At 39.0% G+C, this 11,536-nt stretch overlaps 1 protein-coding gene across 1 annotated transcript; it reads right to left on the bottom strand.

The window, feature by feature from the left end:
* Positions 1–6,282: 6,282 nt before the first annotated feature.
* LOC118921033 (putative gustatory receptor clone PTE01) lies at positions 6,283–7,266 on the bottom strand. Its single transcript, XM_036902618.2, has one exon. It carries the CDS (start codon positions 7,249–7,251, stop codon positions 6,283–6,285), a length of 969 nt encoding a protein of 322 aa, XP_036758513.2. The 5' UTR covers positions 7,252–7,266.
* Between the last annotated feature and the right edge of the window lie 4,270 nt (positions 7,267–11,536).

Genomic DNA, 11,536 nt, shown 5'->3' on the forward strand with positions numbered 1-11,536 from the left:
GCAGCAAAAGCAGTCTTAAGAGGAAAGTATATAGCAATCCAGGCATATTTAAAGAAGGAAGAAAAATGCCAAATGAATAGTGTAATGTCACAATTATAGAAATTGGAAAAAGAAGAACAAATGAGTCCTAAGGTCAGCAGACAGAGGGACATAATAAAGATCGGAGAAGAAATAAATAAAATTGAGAAGAATAAAACAATAGCAAAAGTCAATGAAACCAAGAGCTGGTTCTTCAAGAAAATAAACAAAACAGATAGGCCGCTAGCCAGACTTATTAAGAGAAAAAGAGAGTCAACACACATCAACAGAATCAGAAACGAGAAAGGAAAAATCATGAGACCCCACAGAAATACAAAGAATTATTACAGAATACTATGAAAACCTATATGCTAACAAGCTGGGAAATCTAGGAGAAATGGACAACTTCCTAGAAAAGTACAACCTACCAAGACTGACCCAGAAAGAAACAGAAAATCTAAACAGACCAATTACCAGCAATGAAACTGAATCAGAAATCAAACAACTACCAAAGAACAAAATGCCCAGGCCAGACGGATTTACCTCAGAATTTTATCAAACACACAGAGAAGACATAACACCCATTCTACTTAAAGCTTTCCAAAAAATAGAAGAGTAGGGAATACTCCCAAACTCATTCTATGAAGCCAACATCACCCTAATACCAAAACCAGGCAAAGACCTCACCAAAAAAGAAAAGTACAGACCAATATCCCTGATGAACGTAGATGCAAAAATACTCAACAAAATATTAGCAAACCGAATTCAAAACTACATCAAGAGGATCATACACCATGACCAAGTGGGATTCATCCCAGGGATGCAAGGATGGTACAACATTCGAAAATCCATCAACATCATCCACCACATCAACAAAAAGGACAAAAACCACATGATCATCTCCATAGATGCTGAAAAAGTATTCGACAAAATTCAACATCCATTCATTATAAAAACTCTCAACAAAATGGGCATAGAGGGCAAGTATCTCAATACAATAAAGGCCATATATGATAAACCCACAGCTAACATCATACTGAACAGCAAGAGGCTGAAAGTTTTTCCTCTGAGATTGGAAACAATACAAGGATGCCCACTCTCCCCCCCTTATTCAATGTAGTACTGGAGGTCCTAGCCAAGGCAATCAGATAAAACAAAGAAATACAAGGAATCCAGATCGGTAAAGAAGAAGACAAACTGTCACTATTTGCAGATGACATGATATTGTTCATAAAAAACTCTAAAGACTCCACTGCAAAACTACTAGAACTAATATCAGAATTCAGCAAAGTTGCAGGATACAAAATTAACACACAGAAATCTGTGGCTTTCCTATACACTAACAATAAACTAATAGAAAGAGAAATCAGGAAAACAATTGCATTCACAATAGCATCAAAAAGAATAAAATACCTAGGAATAAACCTAACCAAGGAAGGGAAAGACCTATACCCTGAAAACTACAAGACACTCTTAATAGAAATTGAAGAGGTCACTAACAAATGGAAACTCATCCCATGCTCCTGGCTAGGAAGAATCAATATCGTCAAAATGGCTATCCTGCCCAAAGGAATATACAGATTCGATGCATTCCCTATCAAATTACCAACAGCATTCTTCAATGAACTGGAACAAATAGTTCAAAAATTCATATGGAACCACCAAAGACCCCGAATAGCCAAAGCAATCCTGAGAAGGAAGAATAAAGTGGGGGGGAGAATCTCGCTCCCCAACTTCAAGCTCTACTACAAAGCCACAATAATCAAGACAATTTGGTACTGGCACAAGAACAGAGCCACAGACCAGTGGAACAGAATAGAGACTTTCTTCTTTGAAGAATTGTCTGTTCTTCAAAGGGTTATGTCGGGGGCACTTGGTGAAGGGGGGAGCCTAGTAAACATAATGTTCTTCATGTAATAGTAGATTAATGATGCCAAAATAAATAAATAAATAAATAATGAAGTAGAAGCCAAAATAAAAAAAGAATCTAATAGTACTTCCATTTTTCTGATTCATAGTTTTGTCTCTAAGGACAACTTTTTACCATGGAAAGAATGCTTGACATAAGATATACTATTTTAACAAGACCTGGTAATAAATTATCATTGAGTGTAGGCATAATGCTGTACTTCTGATCTCCAGAGTTTATTCACCTCCCTTGACTGAAACTTTATACTATTAGATTGGTAACTCTCCAACTCGTCTTCTGCCAGCCCATGGCAGCCACCATTCCACCCTACGATTCTATGAATTTGACTATTTTAGGTACATCATATATGTGGAATCACGCAGTATTACTCTCTCTGTCATTGGCTTATTTCATTGAGCACAATGTTTTCAGGGTTTACCCATGTTGTTGCAAATGCACAATCACCTTTTTTGAATCAGGACAAATTATAATATGTAATCACAGTTGATTTATTCGTCTGTCAATGGACATGTAGAGTTTAGGCTATTCCCAGTTCTTCGCTATTCTGGCTAGTACTGCAATGAACACAGGAATGCAAATATCACTTAGATATCTTGATCTCGATTCCCTTGTGTATATACCAAGAAGTGGGATGCTGGATCCTGTGGAGCTCTATTTTTAATTTTCTAAAGAAGCTTCATACTATTTTGCATAGTGGCTACAACATTTTTAAAAATTTACACTTACAAAGACCTGAATGTAAGTCATGAAATGATAAAACTCTTAGAAGAAAACATAGGCAAAATTCTCTTGAATATAAACATGGGCAAATTTTTCCTGAACGCACCTCTTCAGGCAAGGGGAACAAAATAAAAAATGAACAACTGGGGCTACATCATGCTGAAAAGCTCCTGTACAGCCAAGGACACGATCAGCACAACAAAAAGCCATCCTACAGTATGGGAGAATATATTTGCAAATGACTTATCTGATAAGGGCTTAACATCCAAAATATATAAAGAACTCATATGCCTCTACACCCAAAAAGCAAATAACCCTATTAAAACATGGCTAAACCTTGATTCCACATATATGATGTGGCAGAAGATATGAACAGACAATTCTTCAAAGAAGAAATTCATATGGGTGACAAGCACATGAAAAGATGCTCCACATCACTAATTATCAGGGAAATGCAAATTAAAACCACAATGAGATATCACCTCACACCAGTTAGAATGGCCAACATAGAAAAGAACAAGAACAACAAATATTGGTGAGGATGTGGAGAAAGGGGAACCCTCCTGCACTGCTGGTGGGAATGTAAATTAGTTCAACCACTGTGGAAAACAATAGGAGGTTCCTTAAAATCCTTAAAATAAAAATACCATTTGACGCAGGAATTCCACTCTTAGAATTTACCCTAAGAATGCAGGAACCAGTCTCAAAAAGACATATGCACCCCTATGTTTATCACAGCACTATTTACAATAGCCAAGAAATGGAAGCAACCTAAGTGTCCATCAGTAGATGAATTGATAAAGAATGGTACATATACACAATGGAATATTACTCAGCTGTGAGAAGAAAAGAAATCCTACCATTTGCAACATGGATGGAGCTAGAGAGTATTATGCTCAGTGAAATAAACCAGGTGGAGAAAGACATGTACTAAATGATCTCACTCATCTGTGGAGCATAAGATCAAAGCAAAAACTGAATGAACAAAACAGCAGCAGACTCACAGAACCCAAGAATGGGCTAACAGTTACAAAAGGGAAAGGGACTGGGGGGAAAGGGGTTCGGAAGTGAGGGAGAAGGGGAATAGAGGGCATTATGATTAACACATATAATGTAGTGGGGGGACATGGGGAAGGCAATGGAGCACAGAAAAGACAAGTAGTGATTCTATAGCATCTTACTACACTGATGGACAGTGACTGTACTGCGGTATGTGGTGGGGACATGATAATGAGGGCAATCTAGTAACCACAATGTTGCTCATGTAATTGTGCATTAATGATACCAAAATAAATAATAAATAACAAATAAATAATTTGCACTTACATTGTACAAGGGTTCCAATTTCTCCACATCCGTGCCAACAATTGTGGCCTTTCTTTTTTATAATAACCGTCCTGACAGCTGTGAAGTGACATCTCAGGGTAGTTTTAATTTGCATTTCCCTGATAAATAGTGATAATGAGTACTTTTTCATATACCTGTTAGCCATGTGTATACATTCTTTAGAGTAATGTGTGCTTCCACCCTTAGCATGATCATTAACCAGGTTATTAGGTTTTTTTACTACTGATTCATCGGAGTTCCTTATATATTTTGGAGATTAACCAATTAGCAGACTTATAGTTTGCAGATGTGTCCTCCATCCTAGAGAGTGCCTCTTCACTAATGAGGAATCTGAAGTGCACTGAGGTGCCACAGGTACCAAAGTTTTGCTGAGATCTAGATGGAGTGTGTCTTTAAATCCCATACTCTTCCTGTTATCTGTGATGCCTCCCTTAGAACAAAGTTAATAGCAACATTCTAGATTGCTACTGTGGACTTGTTTGGCATATTTCCATCGAGGCTTTTCCCCATGCATTGTGTTTGTATTAGTAGCATTCATTCTGAATATCAAAGCTCGAAGAATGAAAAAAGAGAGTTTTATCTCTGGGGAGAATACAAAATGAGATGTCAAATGAAACCTTGCTGAATTAGGTTCTCCAGAGAAACATATATATATATAATAGAAGAGAAATTTAAGAAATTAGTACACAGGGTTGTGGAGAGTTAGCCAGCCCAAATTTTACAGGGTAGACCAACAGGCTGGAAACAGTGAGGCATTCTAATTCAATCAAGATGCAGTCTACTGGCAGGGTTTCTTCCTCGACCATATCAGTTTTTTTCTATGAAGGCCTTTAACTGATTGGGTAAGACCCACCCCTATTATAGCAGGTTCTCAGCTTTACTCAAACTGCATTGATCTAAATGCTAATCTCAGCCATAAAACACTTTCACAGAAACATCCAGAATAATTGGTCAAATATCTGAGCACCAATTTCAGGCCAAACGGAAACATTAAATGAGCCATCACAATTACCTTGGCAAATTCCATAACTTTTGTCCATTTATTTGGCTTTCAGAAATGTAGGCATGCCCTATCCATTTTTTCCAGAGTAGATCATACCCAAAGCTTTTTATATCACCTCATGAAAAACAAAGGAATCAAAACCCTAGTTTGGTCATTTTTGATTGGGGATAGTTCTTCTTATTAGGTCTGCATGGCTTTATCTTCTTTAAAGGGTGCTCCCTTCTCCAGTATGAAAGTTCCTCATCGTGAAGTTGATAGACAGTTTAGTTACTGGCCCAAGGTCAAATAAATAGAACTAGTTATAGACATGTTTTCAGAGAGACCCAGCTCGCTGAACAAACTACGTGCAGCATCTCTAAAGGAAAGATGGGCACCCGCGTAGTGGACACACATCAGAGGCACAGGCTGACTTCTCAGGATAACAGATAGGGAGGAGCATCTTCCAGTTGAGCCCTATAGTGTTACTAGTGAAGGGAGGTAGCTACCTTTGCTGAAGTAAAGTACACAGGGGGACAGCATCTTATTACCAACACAGATATGCAGTTGCAAGGTACACAAGGAAGAGGTAGGTAGAGAAATATGAAGGATTTTGGGGAAAGTCACATTGCCCATCACCAGGGGGACCTTGCTGTTGTCCCTCGTGTGAGCTCAGATCACTTTGAGAACTTCAGCACCTAGTCACGAGCAGGAAAGGATTCAAACACACTAGATGTCACTGAACAAACATGTACTTATATCAGTAGTTCCAGCCTTGATTATACATGACAGCCAACGGGGATCAATTTTAAATCCTCATGCTAAGGCTACACTTAAGTCAAATGAAATCATGCTCTATGGTGAAGAGGATTCATCCATACTTTTAAAGCTCCCCAATGATTGTAACAGAAAGCCAGAGATGAGAGCCAGTTATGGGCAATCTTTCTCATAACATGCATCCAAAAGTTGTTTGGATGTGAATAGCTGTGAATTTTGGAAAGGGTTCAGGATTGTAATTATTAAAAAAACCTAAGTTGAACGTTTCTCCAGAATTCTGGGGTCACAGATGAGAAATAAAAATGCTCCACTCCTGTACAATGATTTAATCATGCACTGATTGTATGAGGATAGGTTAACACAAAGCTGCCCCAATCCCGCTGATAATGGATCAAATAATCAATACTCAGATAGGAAACACTGAGGGTATTGACAGCCACAAGAATCACAAAAATCATGTAACCAAATGGGCACAACTTCATGCTCCAGCTATTTGGTTTTACTGAATTTTTCAACCCGCACACTGAGAAAGGTGGCAAAGGCATTGAGATTTGGAGGCTCCCCTGAGGAGCCTCTGCAGGGCGCCCATCATGTCCCTGTTCCTAAGGCTGTAGATGAAGGGGTTCAGCATGGGGGTGACCACTGTGTACATCAACGAGGCCACCGCACGCTTCCTGTGGGCACGTGACGCATCTGAACTGAGGTACACCCCAAGGCCCGAGCCGTAAAACAAGCAAACAACTAACAAGTGAGAGCCACAGGTGGAGAAGGCTTTGGACTTCCCACCTGCTGAGGGGACTCTCAGAATGGAGGAAACGATTTTATAGTAAGAGAGAAGGATCCCTGACACTGGAACACCACCAAAAATGGCACCAGTAAAATACATTAATATGGCACTGGTGGGGATTTTAAAGCAGGCGATGTTGAATAGCTGAGAAGGGCCACAGAAGAAATTAGGCAGTTCCACATCTATGAAGAAGGTGAGATGTACCACCATCAGACTGTGCAAATGGGATTCCAAAAGGCTGATGAAAAATGACGCCAAAACTAGCAGGCCGCAGAGACGGGGATTCATAATCACTGGGTAGTGCAGGGGGTGACAGATGGCCACAAATCGGTCATAGGCCATGGCAGTCAGGAGTATGCTGTCCATACATCCAAAAACAATATAAATAGACATCTGAGTCAGGCAGCCTGCATAGGAGATGACTCTGCTGTGCGTCTGATTGTCCAGTATCATCTTGGGGACCGTGGTGGAGGTGAAACCAATGTCAGCCAAGGACAGGATGGAGAGGAAGAAGTACATGGGGGTGTGGAGGTGGGGGTCAGAGCCGACGGCCAGGATGATGAGCAGGTTCCCCAGGATGGTGACCAGGTACATGGACAGGAACAGCCCGAAGAGGAGGGGCTGCAGTGCTGGATCATCTGAGAGGCCCAGGAGGAGGAATTCTGTGACACATGTTAGATTCTTTGTTCCCATGTAGCTGAGACACCTCCTAAAAAGGAAAAAAAGGCTGGGAATGAATGAAACAAGCACACAGGAAGCCAGCACTCCATCTACATTTTGAATTCAAGCAAATCAAAGTAAAGACTTCAACCACTGAAGATCATACACTGCAGGACCTTGAGCAATATTTGTCACTGGTGGCCAACTCATTTCTTTTAGATCTCTTGCCTCATTGATTTCTTGTCTATTTACCTGTTTCTATATATACCCATTTCAGAGACAATGAGCTAAATTGTGACAGAGGAGCAAATGATTTAGAGCTGATACATTCATGACTGCACTTACATATCTGTCTCCTCCTTTGAAGAAAATAGATGGGATAAAAATATCATTCTCTGATAAAAATATTCACTCTAATTAAAAGACAGGAAGCAATCAAATATACTTTAACTTATCCAACTGCATTACAAGACATTCCCTTAATGTGGAGCATTTATAAACACTCTGTAATATTACCTGAATTCTCAATGAAAGTCAAGTTGTGTTTAATCAGTTAGAATTTTGATATGACGGTTATCTAGATGGATTTTCATTATGATTTGGTTTTCTGATATCTGTCCTCAGTGGAATTAAGTGCTCACCCACCTATGTGAGTTGTGTTTAAGAGTTTTTGTAAACATTAATCCTAATATGAAGTTTTGTATACAGCACTGTTTGTATGAACTCTACAGCATGTCAAGGACAGCCTTTGTGCTTGAGGCTGCTTTCTGCATTTAAATCTCCGCTATATATTGCATTGATGGAAATATCTAAATATTAGCAGCAGGGGGAAAAGATGGTGGTGTGAGAAGTGGGGCAGAAACTTCTTCACAAAACCACATACAACACAAAAGTACAGCAAATACAACTACTCCTGAAAAAGCTACCCAAAGAATGCAGAACAGACTGCCAACATCTGGGGAAAAGAGAAGAGCTCATAGAAAAAGGTAAAGTAACAAAGCCATGATCTGGCAGGAACCAAGCCCTCCCTCCCCCACCCCAGCTCACAGGCAGGAGAAAAAGAAATGGGGTGGGAAGGGAGTAGAAGCCAAGGACTGCTAAACACTCATCCCTGGAGATCTGCTCCTGGGGCACCAACCCACCTTAAATGGTGCTCCAGAGATTAGTGGGATTGGAAAGCAAAGGCAGGCAGAATACAGGAGAGACTGAGATTCCAGTTGCTTGTACATAACAGGTACCCACAACCTGCTGCTCCAGAGCAAAGGAAAGACAGGCACTGTTTGTAGATGGCATGATATTATACATAAAAAGCCCTTAACAATCCACCCAAAAACTACTTGAACTAATAACTGTATTCACCAAAGTTGCAGGATACAAAATTAATACACAGAAATCTGTTGCCTTACTATACACTAACAATGAACCAGCAGAAAGAGAAATCAGGAAAACAACTCATTTTACAGTTGCATCACAAGGAATAAAATACCTAGGAAGAAACCTACCCAAGGACGTGAAAGACCTATACCCTGTAAACTACAAAACACCCATGAGAGAAATTAAAGAAGACACCAATAAATGCAAATACATCCCGTGCTCACGCATAAGAAGAACTAATGTACTCAAAATGGCAATCCTGCCTAAAGCAATCTACAAATTCAATGGAATGCCAATCAAAATACCAACAGCATTCTTCAACAAACTAGAGCAAATAGTTTTAAAATTCATATGGAACCACAAAAGACTGTAAATAGCCAAAGAAATCCTGAGAAGGAAGAATAAAGCTGGCAGGATTATGCTTCCCAACTTCGAGCTGTACTACAAAGCCATAGTATGAAAACAATTTGTTACTGGCACAGGAACAGATCCATAGATCAATGGAACAGAATAGAGAGCCCAGATATAAACCTACATATACATGGCCAATTAATATACAATAAAGGAGCCATGGACATACAATGAGGAAACGGCAGCCTCTACAACAACTGTAGCAAAACAGGACAGCTACATGCAAGAGAATTAAACTGGACTATTGTCTAACCCCATACACAAAAGTAAACTCAAAATGGATCAAAGACCTAAATGTAAGTCATGAAACCATAAAACACTTAGAAGAAAACATGGGTAAAAACCTGTTGAATATAAACATGAGCAACATTTTCCTGAACACATCTTCTTGGGAAAGGGAAACAAAAGCAAAAATGAACAAGTGGGGCTACATCAAGCTAAAAAGCTTCTGTACAGCACAGTACACCATCAGCAGAACAAAATGGCATCCTGTAGTAAGGGAGAATATATTAGTAAATGACTTATCTGATAAGGGGTTAACATCCAAAATATATAAAGAGCGCACATGCCTCAACACCCAAAAAACAAATGACCCGATTAAAAATGGGCAGGGGATCTGCACAGACCCTTCTCCAAAGAAGAAATTCAGATGGCCAACAGACACATAAAAAGATGCTCCACATCACTATTTATCAGGGAATTGCAAATTTTAAATGTAATGAGATATCACCTCACACCAGATAGAATGCCCAACATCCAAAAGACAAGAAACAACAAATGTTGGCAAGGATGTGGAGAAAGGGGAACCCTCCTACACTGCTGGTGGGAATGTATATTAGTTCAACCATTGTGGAAAGAAATATGGAGGTACCTTAAAAACTGAAAGTAGGAATACAGTATGACCCAGTAATTACACCCTTAGGAATTTACCCAAAGAAAACGAGATCCCAGATTCAAAAAGAGTTATGCACCCCTATGTTTACTGCAGCCCTATTTACAATAGCCAAGATATAGAAGGCACCTAAGTGTCCATCAGTAGATAAATGAATAAAGATATGGTACATATACACAACAGAATACTATTAAGTCATAAGAAGAAAACAAGTCTACCATTTGCAACAATGTGCATGGAGATAGAGGGTATTATGCTTAGTGAATAATCCAGATGGAGAAAGTCAAGTACCAAAAGACTTTAGTCATTTGTGGAGTGTAACAAGCAAAACTGAAGGAACAAAACAGCAGCCAACTCACAGACTCCAAGAAGGGACTAGCGGTTACCAAATGGAAGGGGTTGGGGAGATTAGGTAGGGAAGGAAGGAGAAAGGGATTGAGGGGCAGTATAATTAGCACTCATTATATAGGTGGGTCATGGGGAAGGCAGTACAGCATTAAGAAGACAGTAATGACTCTACAGCATCTTACTACGTTGATGAACACTGATTACAGTGTGGTGGGGCAGACTTGATAACATGGGGGAACATTGAAACCAGAATGTTGCTCATGGGAAACCTTCATTAGATTATATATCAATGATAACCTTAAAAAATGTTTCAATACATTTCTAATTCTAAAATTTGTGAAGCATTGTTTCCTCATGAAAGCAGCACTTATTTACAGTTGAGATTTTACAACCAAGGCATATCCCAAAGCTGACTGAATCCCAGCCTTCTTAAACTAGATTGAGAACTTCAATGTCAGTCCTTCCTGGTCGTGGGGTCTACAATTCTCAATTGTAGGCAGTACGGGTCATAGTTCGTCCTGGCAGGTAACAACATGATTTAATTTGAAAAAAATGCAAAAAAAGTGTAATTCAGAGAATAATATAACAAAAGCCTGAATTGTAAATGGATGTAAGAATGGAACCCAGCTTATAGGGTCATTTTGAGAAATTAAAGGAAATAATAAATATAAAGTGCTTAGTCCACTGATGGTCACTCCCAATCGACCATTATAATTAACTGTGGATCTTTTAAAATATACTGAGGTACTGGATGCAGCCAAAAACCAGTTAAAGTAGAATCTCTGTATGTGAATCTGTTCATAAATCTAATGTACAGTTAGAGCTGAGAACCACTGCCTTTGAATACCACCACTTTGTAAATCCTCCATTAATGCCATTTATTAGTAGTATCAGTAAAACCCACTCATCATATCAAACATTCAAAATGGGAGCATTCAGTAATATGTGCTTCATAGCTTATTCTATAGATATTTGAAATATTACCAAAAAAATTTAAGCTTTCTTGCACCCCCTTCATGATCTCTTTCCCCTATATATACGTGTCCCTCAAAGGCAACCAGTGTCTAGAATTTTACAGGTATATTCTCTTGCCAATGTTTCTGTGGTGTTAGGATTGATAAAAATGTTAAAATGCATTTCTAATTCTAAAATTTGTGAAGTACTGTTTCCTCATCAAATGAATACTCTTATTTACAGTTGAGGATATACAACTAGGGAAGGTCTCAACGGTCTTCCTGAAAACTTAGCTTATTTCCTTATTATGACAATCTTATGAAAATTCATTTACCTCTC

The sequence above is a fragment of the Manis pentadactyla genome, chromosome 12 (genome assembly GCF_030020395.1).
Source record: "Manis pentadactyla isolate mManPen7 chromosome 12, mManPen7.hap1, whole genome shotgun sequence".
Taxonomy (NCBI): Eukaryota; Metazoa; Chordata; class Mammalia; order Pholidota; family Manidae; genus Manis; species Manis pentadactyla.